Source organism: Pan troglodytes, chromosome 15 (assembly GCF_028858775.2).
Source record: "Pan troglodytes isolate AG18354 chromosome 15, NHGRI_mPanTro3-v2.0_pri, whole genome shotgun sequence".
NCBI lineage: Eukaryota > Metazoa > Chordata > Mammalia > Primates > Hominidae > Pan > Pan troglodytes.
This window is the reverse complement of record NC_072413.2, coordinates 72831425-72854597: the sequence shown is the minus strand read 5'-3', so window position 1 is coordinate 72854597 and position 23173 is coordinate 72831425. Positions and strand designations below refer to the sequence as shown.

At 45.3% G+C, this 23173-nt stretch overlaps 1 protein-coding gene across 10 annotated transcripts; it reads right to left on the bottom strand.

The window, feature by feature from the left end:
* Positions 1-291: 291 nt before the first annotated feature.
* On the bottom strand, positions 292-22159 carry DLST (dihydrolipoamide S-succinyltransferase). 10 transcript variants are annotated; one of them, XM_510068.9, is made up of 15 exons: positions 22002-22145; positions 21397-21430; positions 18398-18446; positions 14903-14955; positions 14701-14775; positions 14100-14155; positions 12888-12999; positions 11062-11214; positions 10624-10700; positions 9639-9736; positions 5546-5676; positions 4042-4115; positions 3667-3750; positions 2803-2970; positions 292-1839 (listed from the first exon to the last, which is right to left on the bottom strand). In XM_510068.9, exons 1-15 carry the CDS (start codon positions 22062-22064, stop codon positions 1705-1707), a joined length of 1362 nt encoding a protein of 453 aa, XP_510068.3. In that variant the 5' UTR covers positions 22065-22145; the 3' UTR covers positions 292-1704. The 10 variants fall into 10 exon arrangements, 9 of the variants coding, with proteins under 9 accessions (XP_510068.3, XP_009426424.2, XP_003952588.2 ...); XM_009428149.4 differs by lacking the exon at positions 21397-21430 and having other exon boundaries at positions 22002-22120; XM_003952539.6 differs by lacking the exon at positions 18398-18446 and having other exon boundaries at positions 22002-22103.
* Between the last annotated feature and the right edge of the window lie 1014 nt (positions 22160-23173).

The window sequence follows — 23173 nt, the reverse complement described above, 5'->3', positions numbered from 1 at the left end:
CTCAGGATCTCCTAAAAGTTGTATCACAGGCCATCAGTCACTCACACTTGGCTCAGAATAAATCTCTTCAAATATTTTTACAGAGGTTGACTCTTTTTGGCAACACTTTCCCGGCTGGCAGTCAGGGTTCCACCCTCTGTCAAATTATGACAGTGTTAAGTTCCACATAAGGGATTTCTGATTTCACAAGATAAGCAACAGGACCTTGAGTGGCTTTCAATAATTTCAGTGCAACAGTGCTGGGGACTTGTATCACCTCAGTAGCCAAAAGGAACAGATACAGGAACCCTGTTTGAGAATATCTGCCCTTTAATTTGCATTTAAAATCAGTTTCTTTAAATACTTTAGTTACAAGTTCTGAATAGTGAAGACAGAGTAGTAGATGCTGCAGGCACTCAGTATTGGCTCCCACCCCTTCCCCCCTCCCCCACCCCCAGGCCTCACTTCTTGGCTTAAGATACAAAAGGGCACTCTCTACTGGCCCTGGTGTCAAATGTCAGCAGCCTCAGGCCTGGATGAAGTTGGATACAAAGCCATGAATCCCAGTGGCTCCAAGGAATTCCAATGATTGTGCCCAGATCCACGGGCAACACACCTTAGAAATGACCTCATCCATTTCACCACTAGGTACTAACACCCTCAGGGTGGTTTCCTACCCCAGTCCACGTCCTCCAGATCTGTGTCCTGCAGAGGAAGAGACAAGGCCCCGCTATAACGCAGGAAGGAACAAAAACTGCCTCCTCAGCCCAGGTGCTTACAGCAACTTAACTGAAAAGCTCAAGGCAATCTGAGTCAGTCTAGAGGAGACCTCCCTTCCCTAGTCTCTACCAGGCTCTGGCCCTTCCTCGGGACCACGCTTGGTCCCACTGCCATGATGTGCTAGAATCTGCTCTAAGAACAAGGTGCTAGAATGAGGCCCAGCAACCAGCAAAGGGTTTGGAAAGGGTTGCTACAGCCCCAGCTGTGTGAGATTGTGCCAAGACGAGTCTTCTTGGTGTCAGCCTATGATGGAGAGCGTGAGGGCAGGCCTGGGCTCTCCTTCTATGATGATTACAATGCATGACCTCAGGGGACCTCTGCCCTCTCCTCCCACTCACACACCCAGATCCCCTGGTCTGTGCTTCCTGGAAGAGGTAGAAGAGGCATCTTGAAGTCAATGACAACGGAGAATGAAGGTGCCATTGAAGAAGCAAAGCAGCACCTCTTTGCCTGTGTTCAATCCCTCCACACAAGTGGAATCAAGGGAGAATGTGCACAGCCAAGACAGAGGCTGCTCTGAGCTTGGGAGGCACAGCATCCTCCTAGAAGTCTCTGCAGAACAAACTTTCAAAAGATAGGAACTTAATCACATGGTCCCCGGGGGTTTCTCTATAGTATACCAGCACTAGGGAGAGGCAAAATCATCTTTGCAGAGAGCTGATGGAAGAAAGGCAGGAATATGAATGAGCATCCATTAAGGCTCTCTCTCTCAAGCCTAAGGAATTAAGATATTCGAGGGTATGAGACAGGTGCAGAGAGGGAGAGCCTGGCAGGAACGCCAAGAAAAGACCTGTGACTGCTGGTTACACAGTGCTCTGCTTCCTTGCTTGAGGCCAACAGCATGTGCCTGCCTGTCACCAGGCTAACCCGGGACCCATGAGGGGACAGGGAGAAGACTGGTTTTCAGTTCCTGCATGATCAACTTGTAGGGTGTGTGGGTTCCTCCTAAAGATCCAGGAGGAGGACTCTGGGATCCTCTACCGCTGCCTTGATTTTGCGGAGGAAAGTCACAGCCTCTCTGCCATCAATCAGCCGGTGATCATAGGTCAGTGCCACGTACATCATGGGCCGCACCTCTACCTACAGAGAGGAAAGGTAAATAGGTTTGTCTCCAGCAAGCCACAGCCAGCCTCGCTGAAGGAGGAGATCTAGCACAGCCCATAAGAAAGTTCCTAATTCCACAGCCTTTCCTATTGATGTTGCCTCTGCATATTTACAGTATTTCAAAGACCAGGCCTTACCCTCAGTGCAAAGCTTCCCCACTCAGAAACAAAGTTTGCCAAGAAAACTGTCTTCTCACAACTGCCTTTTATTTTTTAAAAACATACTCTGCCCTCTAACGCATCTGCTGCCTACAAGGAAAGTTTTCCCTTCAGTTCTGGCTGCCTGTACTTGCTTCTCTCTGGGGTTAGAATTAAAAAAAATAAATAAATAAAGCCAGGGTCTACAAATTCTGGAATTGTATGTGTAGTTGGGTGTATGGGCATTTTCCAAGAAGATCTACAGATTGTGGTTTCACACAGGAGTCAGTAACCCAAAAGGATTCCAAACACAGGAGTTCCCAAAAAGCTTTTTTGATACCAACGTATCTTCTAAGGGCCAGCTGAAGCCCCTTTTCATACTTAATTCTCTGAACTCCCGGGAAATTTACAAGCTTTATCATACAACTTGGCAGCGCACAGACTGACATGCATAATTGTCATCTGTTTCCCAGGGGCAAGGGACCACGTTTCCAACTATATCCCCCACTCCATAGAAGCAAACAAGCCTCCTCAGCTCAGTGGTTCTCAAACTTGAATATGCATCAGGATCATCTGCACTTCTTCTTTAAGTCTGGGATGGGGTCTAAGAATATGCATTTCTAATAAGGTCCCAGATGATGCTGATCCAGACCACAATTTGATAATCAGTGCCTTAGCTATTAGAAACTAAGAAATGGAACTTAGGCCTGAAATTATAGTTAATGTTTTACAATTAGCATTTAGTTGGATTTCCCTTTCATCAAGACCTAGCCACTAGGACCTTAGAAGTGACGGTTCCTACCTTGCCTCCTATAGCCACTGGCCTGTCAAAGATGCCATGCATCCCCAGGATGGCAGACTGAGGGGGGTTGATAATGGGTGTTCCAAAGAGTGAGCCAAAAACGCCTCCATTGCTAATGGTGAAGGTACCGCCATCCATATCTTCAATGGCAAGTTCATTCTTTCGGGCCTAAAAACAGATTTCATAATTGAAATATTAAGCCAACCCAGTTTCCTTCACCTAAAGTCAGTCCATAATCCCGGCGCTTTGGGAGGCTGAGGCAGGAGGACTGCTTGAGGCCAGGAGTTCAAGGCCAACCTGGGCAACATAGTGAGACCCCCCCCATCTGTATAAAAAACTTAAGAATTAGCCAGGCATGGTGGTGCACACCTGCAGTCCCAGCTACTTGGGAGGCTGAGGCAGGAGAAACGCTTGAGCCCAGGAGTGCAAGTCTGCAGTAAGCTATGACTCTACCACTCTACTCCAGCCTGGGCAACACAGCGAGACCCTGCCTCTAAAAACAAAAAAGCAAAGGAAGTCCAGAAAGCTTGTATCGAGATCGATGGCACAAGCGCTAGCTTCCGTGTGACAGTTGTTCGGCTGAGGTGTCTATGACCAGTGCTCCACCAGAGAAAAGGCACAATTTCATACAGTTGAAGACTTCAAAGATGATCTTTTCTAGCAGGTCTCATCTGATGAGATTTCAGTTACCAGAGCATGGTAAACTCCACCAGATATATAAAATACTTAGCTCTCATGGGCAACTGCTTTTCTCAGCGGCTATGCACTTGACTTTCCATGAGCACTGCTTGCTAGTGAGCCCAGCCTTCTGAAGGCTCTCTTCCCTCGCCTGCTCAGCAGCTTGTATACATCTTTCTACTTTACCTTCTCTCCCAGTTCAGTGATGGTCCGTTCAATATCTGCAAAATTCATAGCTTCCACATTCCTGATGACTGGAACCACCAGACCCTGAAGGGGGTGAAAAGCTGTTTTCAGTTGCAAATTAATAGTACCTTTTATAGTTAACAACTCCCTTGATTCAACCAGTGGTATGCCCTCCCTAGAATACCTTCATTACTCAGTGTGATTAACACAAAGTGTTAAAAGAATGTGGCATGGTATAAAAGAAAAAAAGGTTACTTTTACTAACTCCCTTCTAAAAATACAGAATTAAAGAAATGATTTCTCTTGTGTGATCTCCTTCACACAGATAAGGTGACGGTCTAAGACCAACATTCCCCACCTCCTGCCCCAACATACCCGTGGGGTGGCCACTGCAACACTGATGTCAATATAATCCCTATACACCACCTCTTTGGTTGTGTCGTCAATCACTATGAGAGAGAAAATACATGTTACATACAACTCCCCAGGAAGGCCAAGACTAATGAGGTAATATGTGCATTAACAGAGTAAAAATCTGCAGAGCTTGATACAGTGTGGGCTGACCAACCACCATGAACACCATTGCATTATGCATGGCAGCTGGCATTCCACTTACTCCCATCCCAACCAAGTATAGTATCTCCCAAGTCCCTGACTGAGCCTGGGCATAGGAGCATCCGTTTCTTTGGCAGCCCTAAGAAGGGCTCAACACACTGGCTTCCATAGGATAGGTATGCACTAAACTCTCGTTAAGTAGCTCTAGTCAAGCCCTCCTTTAGCAGAGAATGACTAGGGTTAACAAATGTTCCAAAAAAGGGCAAATTAGCAAAGGAAAAGGGATATAGAGATACTACCCATTCTCTGCTTCCAACTCTCAACAAGAGGAAGAGGGGAGATCCAAGAGTAAGCAGGGTGATCTGGCTTTGAAATATGCTACCTCAAGAGAGGGCAAACCAGCATCTGAAAATGTACACCTAGCAACTAATGGGAAAATAAAGGCTTGGGAATCATTTCCGCAGAAAGTCCATGTTGTATTGTTAGATAAGACATCCAGAGGAAGCATGTAACGTGAAAAAGAGGCCACGAGAACTTTTGAGAGCCGCCTACATGTGTGGGCAAGCAGAAGGGGGCCACTGAAAAAGATGAGAGCCAGTCAGGGAGGCATGAGAAGAATGGGAAAAACAAGAAGAGGTATACATTTGGGCAAAACAAAGATGGCCTTCTACCTCCCTAGAGCACCACTCAACAGGAGGGACTAGGGCTTCTACTTCTAGACCTTCAGGGCCCCTGACACTGCTGAGGATGGCAAAAGTATCACTGCCCCCTCTCCAATCTCCCAAGGAACAGAGAAGTGTGTCAACAGGAAAACAAAGTGCTTGTTAGGTCAACACTAAAATGATGTAGGTAAGTAAAAAGGAAAGAAAATAAGCACCAGGTCCATGAGAGGCCAAGCCGAAGCTCCCAGTGAGGCCCATCGACCTAAGATCAAAGGTCAGCCAGGAGCCTACACCAAGTGTGGAAGTCAGGCCCCAAGATAACAGGGCCTGTGGAGCTGGGGGAGGGGAGGAAGCCAGAACACGTGCTTCCACCTTGACAGGAGACAGCCTGGAGAGCTGGGCTATCCCAGAACTGCCTGCTGCCTGAGCAGCTGCCGAGCTGTACACTGGGAAGAGAAACTGTTCTGCCCAGCTGGCGGGTAGAAAGTAATCATGATGCTGCTTCAGGAAGGTGAACCAAGAAATCCCTGGGGAAGATACTGATATTTCTATAGGTAGCAAATAAAAAGCCTTGGTCTGTTGATCCTCTGCATGTGGGAGCAGGTCTGTGCTCATACACCTACCTCCCAGGACCTCTCCAATTCCAGCCACAAGCAACTCACCTGCATTTACAACAGGCTGTTCCTGCAAGGCAAAGGCTGAGGCCTTCACAAATGCCGACATGAAGCCTAGTTTGAGGTTATGTTTCTTCAAAAAAGCCTCTTTGTGCCGAGCCCTCATCTCCTGGATGTTACTGTGAAAACATTACAAAACAAACTGACCACAAAGCCTGCATTTTGACTTTCACACAGGTTTCTCACTCCATATACACAATTAGGTGAGAGCTTTTCCCTCACTCTGGACCATTACCTTAGTTCACGTTTTGAAATAGTCTACCTGAGGTTAACACAGTAACTCTGTTCTTTTACAAAGAAATCTAAAGGAATCAGGCCCAATCTGTCTTTAAGGTGGGTTGAGCTCTTTACAGGGCTCCTTCATGGTCTAGAAGTCACAGATTTCAGTGACACATCATATGAACAAGAGATCACACAGCACACCAACATCCTTGCCCTGAATAACTGAGCTATCCATCCTGAAAAAAAATTTTTTAAAGTATAAACAAAATCTACAAAATAAGCAATATTCTTTTTATTTCTTGTTAGAATACAAAACCCCACCCCCCCGACCAAATCCGAGTATAACTCCCGTGTGATATTCCTCCTATCTCTTGATTAGTGGAGACTAAAATAAACACCTCATGGGTACATGAGGCTCCATGTGGGAAAAAGCAGTCATGACTATGCAGGGAAGGGTATAACCCAGTGTTCTTTCAGGCTCACGGAAAGTCATATCCATTCTTCATCTTTCCAGAGTTGGCAGTTCCATCCACTTATTCTTCCAAACAGGTACTAACACCTTACTACATGTGAGGGTCAGGGCCAGGTACCAAGATACAAAGCTAATTAAGACATAGTTCTTGCCCTTAAGGTTAGTTTAATGGCTGTGATTTCCTTGGTATTTAGAAAAGTGGCCACTTGTGGTTTAGGCTGGTTCCCTTCAGATTAAGCAGCAAGCCTTCTGAAAAGCCTTTACAACATGAGCAGCCTTTATTCTTTTGGGACTGGTTTTTTTTCAATGACACATTGCAGAGTTAGTGAGAAATGGCTTTCCCATCACTTTGCTGCAGAAACCTCAGTATTTATCGGAATGCAATAATGCAGTTCTACGATGAAAATTGAATTTAACTTTATCTCAGGGCCAAATGCTCAGTTCTCCCTTTCTCCCTCTAATGGCCTAATTCGACATTAGCATGAAAGGTAAGATGTGGTACAATTTTAACAGCCCCCTTCAGATCTTTTGTTTTTGAAAAAGGAAGTTTTTCCAAGGGGGACTGATTGGGTTTAAAATGCTTGTTTTCCTGATTCTAACCTTATTTAGTGCTAGGATTACCACCCTAAAGACATTACTGGTTCCCAAGACACAAGAGCTGCAGAAGAGGGAAAGAGATGTGATAAACATCTCTGCTCTCAAACCTGCCCAAATGTTATTGTCTGGTCATTAAGTAGCTTCTATTTCAGAGCTCTGCCCTTGGAGGCAAAGGCTGGGACAATAGAGGAAGGGAGAAGGTCTCAGAAAGGTCCCTTATGGGTTAGCTGATCAGCACAAGACCCAAAGGGCACTCGATCTAAACCAAATTAGGCTGCAGCAAGACCGCAGGCCATTGTTAAGTGACACCTTGATTAGCTGCTGAAAGGAGATCCAGCTATTACGCTTCCTTTCCAATCAAAGCTGTTGGGCCAACTGCATCTTTCAGGGCCACAAATATTTACATGTTTTGTCTTAAGAAATTGGGTAGAATTTCAAAGTCCAATTCAATTTGTGTACAATTTGGCCCTAATGCACTGAAACATAAGCTGCAGCCTTTGTGATTCATTAGTCAAGGTCCTTCCCCTACATCCTATGAACAAGAGAGAAATCTTTGGCTTGAATGTCATCCAGTCTCTTCAGAAAGTTTCCCAACAGAATGGATGACATCTAGTAAAACAGGTCACAGAGCCCTACTCTGAACAATGCCACAGCACACTATCAAGAAAACACTCCCTTCTCCCTATTTTTCAAACCCTTTCCAAAGAAAAGCAAATTTCTCTAATGAAAAGTAGATTCACAGACTAAACCCTCAGGACAAAAAGAAACAAAGAGATGACCTGAGACTTGACTTGCTTCCTGAATTAAATATAAACTCCTACCCTGGCATTCAAAACATTCTGAAATAAGGATCCAACCTTCTTTACCATTCTTTGCTATACAAAATCCTCACAACAGAAATGATTTTTGACAATTTCTCAAATGTGTCTTCTACTTTCCCATCTCATGGTCTATACTGTTAACATCGTCTGGAATGACCTTTCTCCACAAGGCTGACAAAATGCTAGTCACTCTTGAAGACCTGTTTAAAAATTCTTTTTTGGCCAGGCATGGTGGCTCATACCTGTAATCCCAGTGGGAGACCAAAGCAGGAGGATGGCTTGACCCTAGAAGTTCAGGAGACCAGCCTGGGCAACACAGCGAGACCTTGTCTCTACAAAAACTAAAAAAATTGGCCAAGCCTGGTGGCACACGCCTGTAGTGGTCCCAGCCATTTGGGAGGCTGAGGCAGGAAGATCACTTGAGCCTCCCAAGTAGCTGAGACTATAGGTCCATGCCACCATACATAATTTTTTTTTTTGAGACACAATCTCGCTCTGTTGCCCAGGCTGGAGTGCAGTGGCGCGATATCAGCCACTGCAACCTCCTCCTGGGTTCAAGCAATTCTTGTGCCTCAGCCTTCCGAGTAGCTGGGATTACAGGCATACGCCACCATGCCTGGGTAATTTTTGTATTTTTAGTAGAGGCAGAGTTTCACCACGTTGGCCAGGCTGGTCTCGAACTCCTGGCCTCATGTGATCCACCCACCTCAGCCTCCCAAAGTGTTGCGATTACAAGCACAAGCCACCGCACCCAGCCCTCACTTGGCTAATTTTAAAATTTTATGTAGAGACAGTCTTGCTATGTTGCCCAGGCTGGTTTCCAACTCCTAAGCTCAAGCGATCCTCCTTCCTCACCCTCCCAAAGCTCTGGGATTATAGGCACGAGCCATGGTGCCCAGCCTCTATCCCCACTGAATTCCACAGTACAGTACTCTGTATACAGTATGCACTCAAAACACGTTTGTCAAATTTCTCTTCCTGACAGTGCTGATACTTGAACACATCGAAATCTTGAAGAAAACAGGTAAGTCAACAATTAGCTCACTACAGCAATGGGCATACCTAGTGAATTAGTACCTTTGGTTAACATTCTAAGGTTATTTAAAAACACAACTTGTTTTCCATTTCACTGTCAGAGCTGGGTAAAATGAAAGACAAGCCCAGCCTATCTTTGCCTTTTCATCTACTCGATTCTGAATCACTTAGGAAAATATGTAAGTGATGGGCTCAAACAATCCTCCCATCTCAGCCCCCCAAGTAGCTGGGGCTACAGATGTGCACCACCACACCTGGCTAATTTTTGTATTTTTTGTAGAGGTGGCGTTTCGCCTTGTTACCCAGCTGGTCTTGAACTCCTGGACTCAAGCAATCCACCTGTCTCGGCCTCCCAAAGTGCCAGGATTACAAGTGTGAGCCACTACACCTAGCCAAGGCTAAGGTTAAGGTCATGGAGGAGGCAGGAATAGTATTAGGAAAGCCAATTAGAGAAGAAGCCAGTGGCTCACTCTGTGAAAGTTAACAATAAACAGGCCAGGCGCGGTGGCTCACACCTGTAATCCCAGCACTTTGGGAGGCCAAGGCGGGCAGATCACGAGGTCAGGAGATCGAGACCATCCTGGCTAACACGGTGAAACCCCATCTCCACTAAAAAAATACAAAAAATTAGCCAGGCATGGTGGGGGGCGCCTGTAGTCCCAGCTACTCTGGAGGCTGAGGCAGGAGAATGGCGTGAACCCGGGAGGCGGAGCTTGCAGTGAGCCGAGATCGTGCCACTGCACTCCAGCCTGGGAGACAGCGAGACTCCATCTCAAAAAACAAAAACAAAAACAAACAAACAAACAAAAAACAATAAACAAATACCTCTTCCCTGACAAGTTAGTTTTAGAATCAGCACTAGATAAGGACTGGGGCAAGTTCGTGTTCTCTAAGAAAAAGGGGCCTAGGGGATAAGAGGGACTAGAGACACTACCTCATGTCAATCTCATTAAAAGTTGTCAGCATTGCACATGTATTCTGGGCCTCCTTCAGACGCTGAGCAATGCGCTGCCGCATCCTGTTCATTTTCTCCTGAAAGTAAGAGTGGAACAAGCGTTGACAATCTGATCTCTCTGGGTCAAGCATTCCCCGTGTAGTCAGAAAGAACACGGCTTGCCACGAGTAGATGGCCAAGGACTACAGTATCTAAGTACAAGAGCTCCAGGCTTCCCTTTCCTGTGGTGGCCCTTTCTCCTCCAAGCAAAAACATGCAAACACAGGCCAAAACTACTCACTCAGATGTGCCTAAAGCTTGACCAAGAATGAAGGCTCAGAAACAGTGATTTAAAAACCAAAACCCATTTATAAAAGAATGTAGTGTAGTGTAGTCTAGCCAACATAAGAATCGTAAGAAAAAGGGCACTTTCTGTTGATAAAGATTTGCATAAGAATAGCTATTTGTGGAACAGAACCTCATGAACAACAAACTTTCGAGGCTATCATATTTTTAGGAAGTATTCTCAGGCAGAGGAACCACAATCCTGACCATACTTCCTTGAGGCTTTATGTCTGCACCTGACAGCTATTGCTACTGAGTATTATCCCTTAGCTACAGCTAAGTATCCCGGAAGTATAGGAATAGAGCTCACTAAACCACCTCTCTGAAGTGTGTGACATCGTGGGAGGAAGGGGGTGAGTTACTAAGCTACCACCCCTACAAATATTTAACTTACCCAAGGCTTTCACTGGTAGCATAATATAGTAGGAAAACCACTGAACAAGTGTTCAGAAGACCTCAGGTTCTAGTCCTATCATTTGATGGTTATGTGACTATGAAGAAGTTATATCCTAAACTCCCTTTATCAAGGTTGAGGGAATGAGCTGCCAGGCATTCAAAGGTAGGCACCACCACACCCATACTCCACTAATCTCAACACTGCCCCCTGCCTCTTTCCTGAAAGTGGTCTTCAGAGGCTTACCCGATGTTCTGAACGCAGACCTTTGCCAGCTCCTGGCTCAGCTAGTGGTGGGGCAACAGTGGGTTTTACTGCAGACACTGAAAATGAAAAGAGGATAAAGCTGCATCAGACAAGGAAAGAAACATCTGCTGAGTTTGTGCCAGTGCTTTCATATGTACTGTTACTTAATCTTCAAGATATTCTGAGGTATATTAGTATCACTCTAACTTCACAGCTGAACAATCTGTTCAGATAAATTAAGTGACTAGCCTAAAGACACACAGCTAGTAACAGAAAGCTGAGATGCAAAGCAGGCCTTTGGATACAAAGTCTAGAATTCTTTCTACAAAGCAGCCAACCTGGCCTGTTCAGAACCATCATCAGTCTAGAGTTTACCCTTTGAGGGAACATATTAGACGAGATGTTCTCCCACATGACATGTGGGAGTTGGAAGCCTACCAGGTTTGCCAGAAGGAGGCTGTGAGGGCGAGGGCACTGGTGGCATCTGAGTGGGTATGGGTGCTGCAGGGGGAGGAACTGCCGCTGCTGTAGGTTCTGCTTTTGGTGCTGCAGCAGCAGGAGCTTCAGCCGGCTTGGCCTTAGCAGGAGCAGCTGAAAAACAAGAAAAGTATACGCCACTGGCACTGTCTGAAATGAGAAGCAACCAAGCAAAATTTAGTGGCAAAAACTCTAGCTCCAATCAAGTAACGAATGTCTACTGGGTATCAACAATATGCAAAGCACTATGAGACACACACACAATGACATAAGGCACTATTCTCTAGTCCTCAGGGTCCCTAAATGTCCATCAGATAACTGGCTCAACTTAGCTCCCTTCCCAATTTCACAGGTTTCCACTGAATAAATTCAGCAAGTACTTATAAAGCACCTATCAAGCCCAAGAAAATGTAAACTTCCAAGGAAAAAAAAAAAAACACCTAGGCAATTTAAAATATTGAAATGCATACATAAACATAATATATTTCTAATTACTGATACTCTTCATCCTCTATTTTAACATTATATATGCAAGAATACTATTAAAAAATAGGCTGTGCGCAGTTGCTCACGCCTGTAATCCCAGGATTACAGGCCAAGGGATTACTCCCCTTGGGAGGCCAAGGCAGGCGGATCACAAGGTCAACAGATCAAAACCATCCTGGCCAACATGGTGAAAGCCCGTCCCTACCAAAAATACAAAAATTAGCTGGGCGTGGTGGCATGCGCCCATAGTCCCAGCTACTCGGCAGGCTGAGGCAGGAGAATCACTTGAACTCCGGAGGCGGAGGTTGTAGTGAATCAAGATCAGGCAACTGCACTCCAGCCTGGCTACAGAGTGAAACTCCATCTCAAAAAATAAAATGGTCATCGAGGGTTGACTTAGGCTTAAGAAAGCACTTCATCCAGGATGACTCATAAATCACTGAGGTGGCCAAGTAATAATCTCACAACTTTAAATGAAATGTTTGTTTCTGTTTTTCACCCATCTGGACATTATATCCAGGGTTAGTGCTAAGACAAACTTCTGCAACAGGAGGACTACCTTATTTCCCAGCCTTCTACCATACATGTTTTCTACTCTGAGCTTCTGGTCTTGCCTGACTAACCTCAATCATGCGGTCTATCTGCCTTATTAGTGTAACAGTGAAAAAGAAATAGACTTCTGTGACTCGTTGGTCTACGGGTACGATTCTCGCTTAGGAAAAAGAAATAGACTTTTTAGTGGTTATAAAATTTAACTAAGAGTCAGATAAAGTTATTAATCTCTAATCCTATAAGGTCCAGTACAAATTCGTTTCTCATTTCTTCCCAAAAGAAATACCAACCCTTCCTAGAGATATGAGAGAATAGATGTGAAAAGAAACAACACTGAATTCCCCATAAAAGACAATGAGCATTTCCTTTGAGCATTCTGTCAGTGCTCAAAAAGTTTTGAAGCATTTCAGATTTTGGATTTTTCAGTTTTGGAGCATTTCAGATTTTGAATTTTCAGATTAGGTATGCTCAATCTGTATATCTATAAGAAAAGGTCCAGTTTCTCAGCTCCTGCTAAGAAACACCCATGGAAAGAACAGAGTATAAGGTTTATTTTTTAAAAAATAAACTTTTCTTTTAGAATTTGACATTTAAAGTTCACACTATATATAAATTTACCCCTTATTCCCTCAACTAAGGGCAGCTGGAATGACAGAGTCTTTGACATATCGGGGAATTAGCACATTATGCTCAGTCCCAATCCCAAGAGGGAACACTGGAGACCTCGACCACCAGGAGAACTTCTTTACCACCAGTTTTCCTGAGTGTGAAAAGTGGAGTGCCTCCTTCGACTTTTCCCCCATCAGGTACCAAAAGAGCTTCAATCACGCCATTTGCTGGTGATGGAACCTGCACAGATGTCTGGAAGAGGAAGACAGATGGAGGAAGTCCAAATGTTTATCCAGCATTAGAAAATTAGCTGTATAGAATCTCCAATGAAGCCGGGCACAGTGGCTCATGCCTGTAGTCCCAGCACATTGGGATGCCAAGGCAGGCGGATCACTTGAGGTCAGGAGTTCAAGATCAGCCTGGCCAACATGGTGAAACCCTATCTCTACTAAAAACTACAAAAATGTAATCCCAGATACTTGGGAGGCTGAGGCACGAGAATCGCTTGAACCTGGCAGGTGGAGCCGATATCGCGCCACTGCACTCCAGCCTGGGTGATAGAGCGAAACGTCTCAAAACAACAACAACAACAGCATATCTCCGGTGAGTCACAAGAGTTGCAACACAATATATAAGGCCTTGCACACAAACATCTAAGGCCATAATTTCAGAGCAAGGGTGATAACAAGTCATCGCTACTGTGAAGATTCACTCTTTCTGTCCTTTCTCAGAAACATTCAGGCAATATTCAGTTAATATGTTTCCAAGTGATACAGGAAAAAGAGGAAACAGCTCATTTACCCTCCCCACCCCCTCACCACACACTACAAGACTAAAGCTACTAAATGAAGTACATAGTACACACACAGCAAACAATTTAAAGTTAAATGCAGGTCAGGTGCGGTGGCTCATGCCTGTAATCCCAACACTTTGGGAGGCCAAGGCGGACAGATCACCTGAGGTCAAGAGTTTGAGACCAGCCTGGCAACACCTGTCTCTACAAAAAATACAAAAATTAGCCCGGCGTTGTGGCATTCGCCTGTAAGCCCAGATACTAGGGAGGCTGAGGCAGGAGAATCGCTTGAACCCAGGAGGTGGAGGTTGCAGTGAGCTGAGATCAGGCCATTGCACTCCAGCCTGGGCAACAGAGCAAGTCTCTGTCTCAAAAAAAAAAAAAAAAAGTTAAATGTAAAAAGTTTTTTTTTTTTAAATTGAACAAATCCAATAATTTTACAACTGAAGTTAGAGCTAGTTAAAAATTATCTCTAAACAATGGTTAAGTCCCTGTTTCTTTCATTAGGTTAACTAAGGGAAGCCCATGAAAAACTGGTATGAATATAAGATAAGCCTACCTTGTCAGTTTCAATCTCACAAACTACTTCATCTTCTGCAACTGTGTCTCCAACAGCTGAAAAGACAATCAAAGGCTACAAGGCTACCTGTTAGCGGGGAGCCTCCAGTAGCCACAAAACCCATTTTGGCAGGTATGTTACAAGAACCCTTTCCTACAGGGCCAGCAGAAAGTACATATGTAAAGAAAACGGCAGAGCTATAAATTCTACAACTATCCTGGGGGGAGGGGAGAATTTTAGATAGCACTTAAACTTAAGAAGTGAGAGGAGCCAGGCGCAGTGGCTCACGCAGTGGCTCAGACCTGTAATCCCAACACTTTGTGGCAGGCTGAGGTGGGCAGATCACCTGAGGTCAGGAGTTTGAGACCAGCCTGACCAACATGGTGAAACCCCGTCTCCACTAAAAATACAAAAAACTTAGCCAGGCATGGTGGTGGGCACCTGTAATCCCAGCTATTTGGGAGGCTGAGGCAGGAGAATCACTTGAACCTGGGAGGCAGAGGCTGCAGTGAGCCGAGATCATACCACTGCACTCCAGGCTGGGAACAGAGAGAGACTCTGTCTCAAAAAAAAAAAAAAAAAAGAGGAAACTAAATCTTACCTTTCTCCCACCTGACATCTCCCTCTGTGACAGATTCTGCAAACGCTGGGGTTTTGACTGTAACCAAGTCATCCTCTAGGAAAAATGCAAAAAAGAAAATCATAAGTAGTTCATTTTTCCTTTTTAATATTTTTCTTTAATTAAACTCAATCAATTGTTGCTCTTCCCATAAAATTCCATTCCCAAGAAAGCAGGTACTTACTGCATACAGCTGTAGTTCTGAAAAAGCGAACACTGAAGACACTGTTGTTAATGCTACAAAAGAAACACACGTTAACTCCTTTAACAGGCGAACCACTCACATTTTAGCCTAGTTAAGGCCCCATGGGTCACCTTCCCCTTAAACAGTGACTCTTGACCAGGGGTGTCCATCAGTGTCACTTGGGGAGGAACTTTTTCAAAGTTCACTTGTCTAGGCCTCTCCCCCAGGGATTCTGACTCAGCAGGTCTGGAGTAGAGCCTAACGACCCAGGTACCTTAAATGGTGAGCTCCCCAAGTATGCTCAGGCCCCTGTGCTGCAATGCAATGCCAGCTCTCACAAAACAGACTTACATTTGGCTCTTTAAATAAAAAAATAATCACCTTGGTCCTTTGCAGACCGAAAGGACTTAGCTTCTTGATTTGGTTGTTTTTTAAGAGATAAGAGTCTTGCTCTGTCACCCAGGCTAGAGTGCAGTAGCATGATAATAGTTCACTGTAACCTCAAACTCCTGGACTTAAGGGATCCTCCCACCTCTGCCTCCCGGGTAGCTGGGACTACAGGCACATGCCACCCAGATAATTTTTTTAAATTACTTTTTGTAGACTATGGATTTCATTGCCCAGATGGGTCTCCAAGATCCTGCCCAAAGTGCTGGGATTACAGGAGTGAGTCACCATGTCCAGCCAGGTCTCTTCCTTAACTAAATCCGAGATAGATGTACGGCCTGCCCAGGGTACAAGCCATTGTGCAAGGTATAATGGAATTTCTGCCCTCAAGATAACAGATTTAGATCAGATAAGGCAGCAAGATTAACAAGGTTAACTCGGAAGTAAAACAAGGTGTCATGCCAAAAAAAAAAAAAAAACCCAAAAACAAAAAAACCACACACAAACCCCATAAGGTATCTCCTACTTGGTTCTCTTGCTAGAAAACAGCACATCAATACATTCTGGACTCATTCAAAATGAACCTCAAAGACCAAGGCGTTTACTGATATGGCCTTTACAGTAAATAATATAAACAGGAGAATCAGCTCACCCTGTATGCACAAAGCCATTAACAGTGGTTACCTCTGAGGGGTGAGAGATGTAGATTTATATGGTATCTCTGGTTATGTGTTGCACACTTACACAATTTGGGAGAATGATTTGGATGGGGACTTTCACTTTTTACACTTCAGGATTGTCTGAATATTCTACAACAAGCATTTTTATAATAGAAAAGTAAAAGAGATTTAAGTTGCCTTTAGGAATTTTTACTTTTATAATGTCAAAATAACTATAAGGTCTATGTATAACCAAGAAAAAATGAAGATATTTAAAAACTACAAGAATACAAATTGTTCTACATATAGTTTGTAACCTTGTAAAGTACATGCCCACAGGCAAGAACTAACAGGTAACATGCAAGTGCAGAGGCTGCTCTGCAAGTCATCCAGGAACCCGGAGTGGTGGCCACCACTACCCAAGAGGCATTCGGGGGGCTAGAGGACAAGGATAAAAAAGTCTTCTCATGGACACCCTTTTTACTTTTTGAATTTTTAATCATGTAAATATAATACTATTAGTAAAAACATAAAACCAAAAATTGTTTTACAATAAAAGATTAAATAAAGTGGGTACCTTATTCACAAAAAAGGCACAACACACACAAAGATACTGGATTAGGGTGACATGATTAGGGGTGATCCCACACAAAGTTTACTTTTTCTTCATTATTTACTTTCAAATATTTAGTGTATTTATTGTAGAGAGTCATGATTGCCCCAATTTTCATTTGATTGCAGATGAGTAATACATTTTGAATCTCTAAATAACTAGATGTTCACTACAGAATATTAGAAATAGCAAAAAGAATACTTACAATGGGATCATACCACACAGTAGAAAATGAAATTATTTTGTAACCTGCTTTTTCCCACTTTTCATAGTGTGAACATGTGAACATGGTATAGTTTAGCCAATCCCTTGCTCTTTGCCATTTTGAGATAAACCTGATAATATTTATATTATCAGATATTAAATCTGAGATAAATATACCAGGAGTTCTTCAGTATAGATTCCTAGAGATGGAATTGCTAGATGAAAAGGAACACACAGGCCGGGCAGTGGCTCATGCTTGTAATCCCAGCACTTTGGGAGGCTGAGTCGGGCGGATCACCTGATGTCAGGAGTTTCAGAGACCAGCCTGGCCAACAAGATGAAACCCCGTCTCTACTAATACAAAAATTAGCCAGGTGTGGTGGCGTGCGCCTGTAATCCCAGCTACCCAGGAGGCTGAGGCAGGAGAATTGCTGGAACCCGAGAGGCAGAGGCTGCAGTGAGCCGAGATCGCGCCACTGCACTCCAGCCTGGGTGACACAGCAAGACTCCATCTTGAAAAAAAGAAAAAAAGAAAAGGTACACACACTTCAAAGACTTATGACTATCAAACTGCCCTCCAAAATAACACCGGGGTTCATATTTCTAGTACTGAGTGCAACATTTACTCAATTTTAAAAACTCAGCCAGGCACCATAGCTCACGCCTGTATCCTCCACTTTGGGAGGCTAAGGCAAGTGGATGGATTGCTTGAGCCCAGGAGTTTTGACACCAGCTCAGGTATCATGGCAAAACAACCCCATCTCTACAAAAAATACAAAAACCAACCGGGCATGGTGGCATGCGCCTGTAGTCTCAGCTACTCAGGAGGCTGAGGTGAAAGGATCTCTTGAGCCCAGGAGGCTGAGGATGCAGTGAGCCAAGATCAGGCTACCGCACTCCAGCCAAAGTGGCAGAGCAAGATCCTATCTCAAAACAACAACAACAAAAACCTTCATTGTGATGTAGAGTAAGAAGCTCATCCGCTGACCTCTTCACTTTGAGGATTCTCCCTGTAGAGTAAGCAGCCTGACAGCTGTTGAACAGGTTACTAGAGAGCATTCTCTTAGCACCACCACAAAAACACTTGGAATGCAAAGCAGCATTTAAGCAACATTCATACGCAGAAGTTAATCTGAAACACACACGGGTAGCCTTTCTCCAAACTCTGCATTATGCAATAACAGCATTCCCTCCAAACTAGTCAGTCAGTCCCAGGACTCAACCAGTTTTATGCTTTTACTGTTTTTAAAAATGAGTAACTATGCTACTGAGAGGATGCTCTCAATCTCCACAATAAATGTAACCTCGAGCCTTTCAGCTGCACTTACATCCAAATAGAATATCTAGGAGCACCCTTCTATATCCCATAAAAAGAGGATTCCAACTTAACTTTCATTATAAAACACCTGTGGAGAGTGGGCACACTCCCAGTCCAAAACCTGACACGGAGCTGATGCTCAAGGAACATCACATGGGAAAAGTGAACATTAAGGTTAGTCTAGGGACTCAACATAATCACCTCAATTTCTAGGTCTGGAGGCCAGTGAAGAAATCAGATGGTCAAATTTAGAACTTGATGTCTTTAAATAAATAACCCGTGGCCACATATCTGTACTCCCCAGTGATACTTACACAACCTTCCTGCTGTTAGGGTAACCTGGTCCCTGGCATAAGGAGACCCCTGCAAGAAACAAAATAACTCTTAACCAACAACTCTTATCTCACAAAGGATACATGCTGGGAATGGAAAAGAGGTCTGCTCACCCCCAACCCTGAGACAGAGCAGGATCAACGGCAACGGATATAATCTTTATCATAGAGTCCTGCTTCTCAAACTTTTCCAAAGTAGCCTTAGTGGCAGAGAGCAAATGGGTATGTGAGATTGAGTGGGTATGTGTTTGGCTGGGGAGGAAAGAGAAAAAATTTGATGGCACAGCCCAAAGTGATTATATAATCTCATCTACCTTAAAAAGTCAGAACTTTTCATTATTCCTGTATGTTTTCATAATAAAATGTCTCTACTCGCCAAGTCTTCAAATACAACTGAAGCTTGAGAAAGACATGGGATGGCTTATCCTGTGACTATACATAACCCAATTTGAGAAGCAAGGAGGATGTTTGGTCTGGGTTTGAAAAGATTGGGTTGGAAATCTTATCACCTGAATCCTAGTAGCAAAGACTTGGCTACTTTAGGCTCGGGGTCTCCAGTTTGTCCTAGAGCTGAGAAAATCATGTCCCCATCTTTCAGTTTATTGACTTCCCATGCCTTTCTGAAGTCTTCCACCCTGGTCACTCTCAACAAGGTGAGAGACCCTTTCTGCCCACCAGCTGTCCTTATCATAGTTAACTGCATTTCCCCAACTGATGACTAGTAACTACAGCTGCCTCTTCTGAATTCTTTCTTACGTCTTTTTTCTTTCAGATTAACAACTCTTTCTGAACCATGGGCTAAATGAGAGCTAGCCCTCTCTTATGCCCACCTCCTCACAAGCATCCCAAGATAGGTAAGCCAGTCACCTTTATGTCCAGCAGCCAAAGACTATGCAGTGCAAATTCTAAGCATAGTATGTTTTTGAACTAGAATAGATGGCGGCTCACACTGATTTTGGGAACCTGGAGTCCAATTCAGAGTTCATTCTACAGCAAATTTCATTGGTACAGTGCTTTAGGGTTTATAAAAAGCTTTCCCATAATGACCTCATTTTGATTTTACAGTCTCACAACTCTCTGAAGCGGAACGACCATCTGCCATTATTCCCATTTCATATAAGTAGGACTTTTGGAGGTTAAGCGACTAGCCCAAGGTGAATCCCTGAGCCCAAATGCAAATCCCCAAGTGCAAGGCTCTTTCCATTGTCCTGCCCACCTATAAAATGGAGAAAATGTTTACTGACATTGTTCAGGGTTCCCACTTGAAAAACATGTTTGTTATTGAGAGTCCACTACAAGTTGACATTGTGCTAGGTGCTTTATGTTCTCATAACTCTCAGGATAAAGTCCACACTTTACGCGATCCTGTACCGTCCAGCCCACTCTATCTTTCCTGCCAGACAGGCTTCTTCCCATGTCTATCACTGGTCAAGTCCTTTCCTGTCTGAAGACCTTTGCACAAGCAATTCCCTTTGCGGGGAATACATTTTCTTGGCTCCTTTATATTCAGGTCTCAGTTAAATGTCACTTCTTCAGGGAAGCCTTTACTGACATTCCCAACCTTCCCAAGCTGGTCTACATCATCCCACCCTCTCATCACACCCTTTATTCCTCTCTCGTAGTAACCACAATTTATGCCCTTGTCGGAGCATAAATGTATATTTGCTCTCTCTCTCCAGCTAGCCCATAAAATCTCGAGGCTAGAGTCCATCTATACCCCTGTTACCTAGAACAGTGGCTGGCATATAGTAAGCACTCAATAAATGATCTGTTGAGTCCATGAGTAAATGAGAACATGGTGGGTTAAGAGTTCAGGCTGGGTCAGGTAGACCTGGCTTATCAACAGCTGGGTGGGTGACCATGGCCAAGGCTTTTAAGCTCTCTTGTCTTGGGTTATGCATTTGTAAAATAGAGAAAATACTTTTTACTGTTTTGAGATGATTAACTAAAAAATTCACAGAAAGCACTCATATAAATGCTTGGCACAAAGAAAGCCCACAACAAGGTCAACTCATTCAACAAATACTTAGGCTAGGCATATAACAGAAAAAAAGCTATGGATGACACTTTTTTCTTTTTAACTGCTAGGATAAAATCTAAACTCCTTCAGTCTCTATACCATCTTCCATCTCTTGCCACTCTCTCCCTTAACCAAAATACTCTGGCCAAATCACCTTTTTTCCAGTTCTTAAGTTCTGCCAACCTCTTTTCTTCCTCAGGGTCTTTGTGAATGCCATTCTCTTTCTCCTGGGCTTCACTGGGTTAGCTCCGTCACATTCTGCTAGCCATAACTTTTTTTTTTTTTTTTTTTTGAGATGGAGTCTCGCTCTGTCGCCCAGGCTGGAGTGCAGCGGCGCGAACTCGGCTTACTGCAAGCTCCGCCTCCCGGCTTCACGCCATTCTCCTGCCTCAGCCTCCCGAGGAGCTGGGACTACAGGCGCCTGCCACCACGCCCGGCTAATTTTTTGTATTTTTAGTAGAGATGGGGTTTCACCGTGTTAACCAGGATGGTCTCGATCTCCTGACCTCGTGATCCGCCCGCCTCAGCCTCCCAGAGTGCCGGGATTACAGGCGTCAGCCACCGCGCCCGGCCATGGCCATAACTTTTAAGTCACCCCCTCAAAAAGGGCTCTTCTGTCCACCCTCGTTTCCTTCTCAGCAGTTACAAAAATTTGCCTTTGTTGGCTTGTTTAGCAACTGACACTATCCAACTAGCCTAGGAGCTCCACGAGGGCAAGAACTGTACACTTCTGTATCCACTCCTGTATCCCTAGTGTCTAGCACAGTGCCTAACACAGCAGAAACTCAACTACGGGCTAAATGAATAAGCGATAGCTCGTGATTATGTAGCATTGTGTCTCACTACTCTCTGAACCGAACTGTCTTTAAACATTATGAGAAACACAGGCACCCCCGAGTTCCTCACATACTGCTCTGCCCAGGAGGAGAGCATTTTAGGTGACGGCAAGGGCAGAACTTACCAGGCAGGGAACGTCTCCCTAGAGGGCAGTTCCCCTGTTGAGAAAGAAGACATTATCGACGTCACCCAAGATGAAAAAAAAAAACCCAGCTTTTTAAGTACACGCTCAAAGCTGTCCCAGTGGTGGTGACAGGTGAATCTCGTAACTCCGAAGGTAAATGCAACACACCGTGCTGGCAGTCCCAATCAACACGCTGGGCCTGCCAAACTATCTCAACTTCCCAACGGGACTCATTAATACCCACTGATTTTAACAGAGCAAGAGGAGACGGGCGCCGAATCCCGCCGGAGGACTCCGCCGCGCCTCCTCCCTAACTCTGAGTCAAGTATCTGGACGGGCGCGGCTCCCCAGCTCCCGCGCGGAGGGTGGGGTACAGCAGGAAACGTTCCCCGCAGGCTGCCTGGAGAAGGCAGGGGGCCGCTGGGCTCCGCAAAACGGTCCCGAGGGCAACCACGGCCCCGGGCCGCCCAGCCCGCGCGGCCTCCGCGTCCCAGTGCCCTTGGTGCCCGGCCCGGCCGGCGCGCCGCGCCCCTGCCTTCCAGGCCGCCTCTCTGCCCGCCAACAGACTCCTCACCCGTCGGGGCCCCGGCTCGGCCAGACCGTACCTTCTGGAAGGCGGAGAGCGAGCGGCTGAACGCCCGGGACACACAGCGGGACCGGGACAGCATCACGGCGGAGGAGCCGAGGGCGGGCGGACACCGGATATAGGGCCCGGCAACAACCGGAAGTGGGGCGGGCCGCAGTACCCGCCGCCCGACGAGGGGTGTTCGGAGCGAACCACTGGCAGGGGGTGGGCGCACGGCGGCACCCAGTATCCCGGCTGCAGCGCAGGAGTCCCGCTCTCTGGAGCAGGCAACCCTAAGGCGCTCTTGGGGCCCTCCGCACTGCCTGTCAGCCTGAGGTGGTTCTCCTGAAGGTGTATACGACTGTCCCGCCACCACATTGCCCTCGGGGTCAGGCCTTCCCCTACCCTTCCACAGAACTGGCTCTGAGCTTGGCGCCCTTCTTTCTTGGGACCCGAGGGCACCGCGCCGTTCCGCCTCTGTACCTTGGGAAGAGAGCAAAAGGGGGGCACGGACATTGAACTGAAACCTTGGCAGACATGCATGCCTGATCTTACACTTGTGTGGCCTGGGGCAGATGACATTGCCTCCCACCCCCAGTCTCAGGTCCCTTAACTATTGAAAAAAAAAAAAAAAAAAAAAGGCACTTGTTACTTCCCTGTCTTCCTAACCCCGAGTCAAAGAAACAGAATCCCAGGAATTTCTAAATCCCATTGCCTTTTTACGAGTCGGATATCTTCACCAACTATAGCCTTATTTCTCAACAGCTTCTGATCTCCCCCCAACGCAAATTCCAGCCAAACTAATTGTTCCCCATACATCTTGTGCATTTTGGAAGTTGTTCGTTTGTCACCCTATCCCTAGAATATAAACTCCCAGCTGTTTTTTTAAGAAACCAGGTCATAGTTCACTGGAGCCTCGACACTCTGGGCTCAAGCGATCCCTCTGCCTCAGCCTCTGGAGTAGCTGGGAATACAGGTGCCACCATGCCAGGCTGACCTCCCCACTTTGAGTGTGCCATTCTTCCCGCTGACTTCAAGTGAAAGCATATAGCATCCCCTTCCCCTCCTTAAGCATTCAGGCCCCTTGAGTATTCACCTTTAAGGCTCACCTTCCTAATAAAAAAGATGTGCTTTAAACCTCTGGCTGAATTAGTAACACATAAATGTATGAATGAATGAATTAACCACTTGGTGCCGTTCATGATGATTTCT

What these genes read in the sequence shown, in the direction of transcription:
- DLST (XM_510068.9), bottom strand. Translation starts at nt 22,064, where the DNA reads ATGCTGTCCCGGTCCCGCTGTGTGTCCCGGGCGTTCAGCCGCTCGCTC. An exon ending in AGATGTCAGGTGGGAGAAAG is followed by an intron (nt 14,156 to 14,700) that starts GTAAGATTTAGT and finishes TTGTCTTTTCAG; the next exon opens with CTGTTGGAGACACAGTTGCA. An exon ending in CAGTGGCTATAGGAGGCAAG is followed by an intron (nt 1,840 to 2,802) that starts GTAGGAACCGTC and finishes TCCTCTCTGTAG; the next exon opens with GTAGAGGTGCGGCCCATGAT.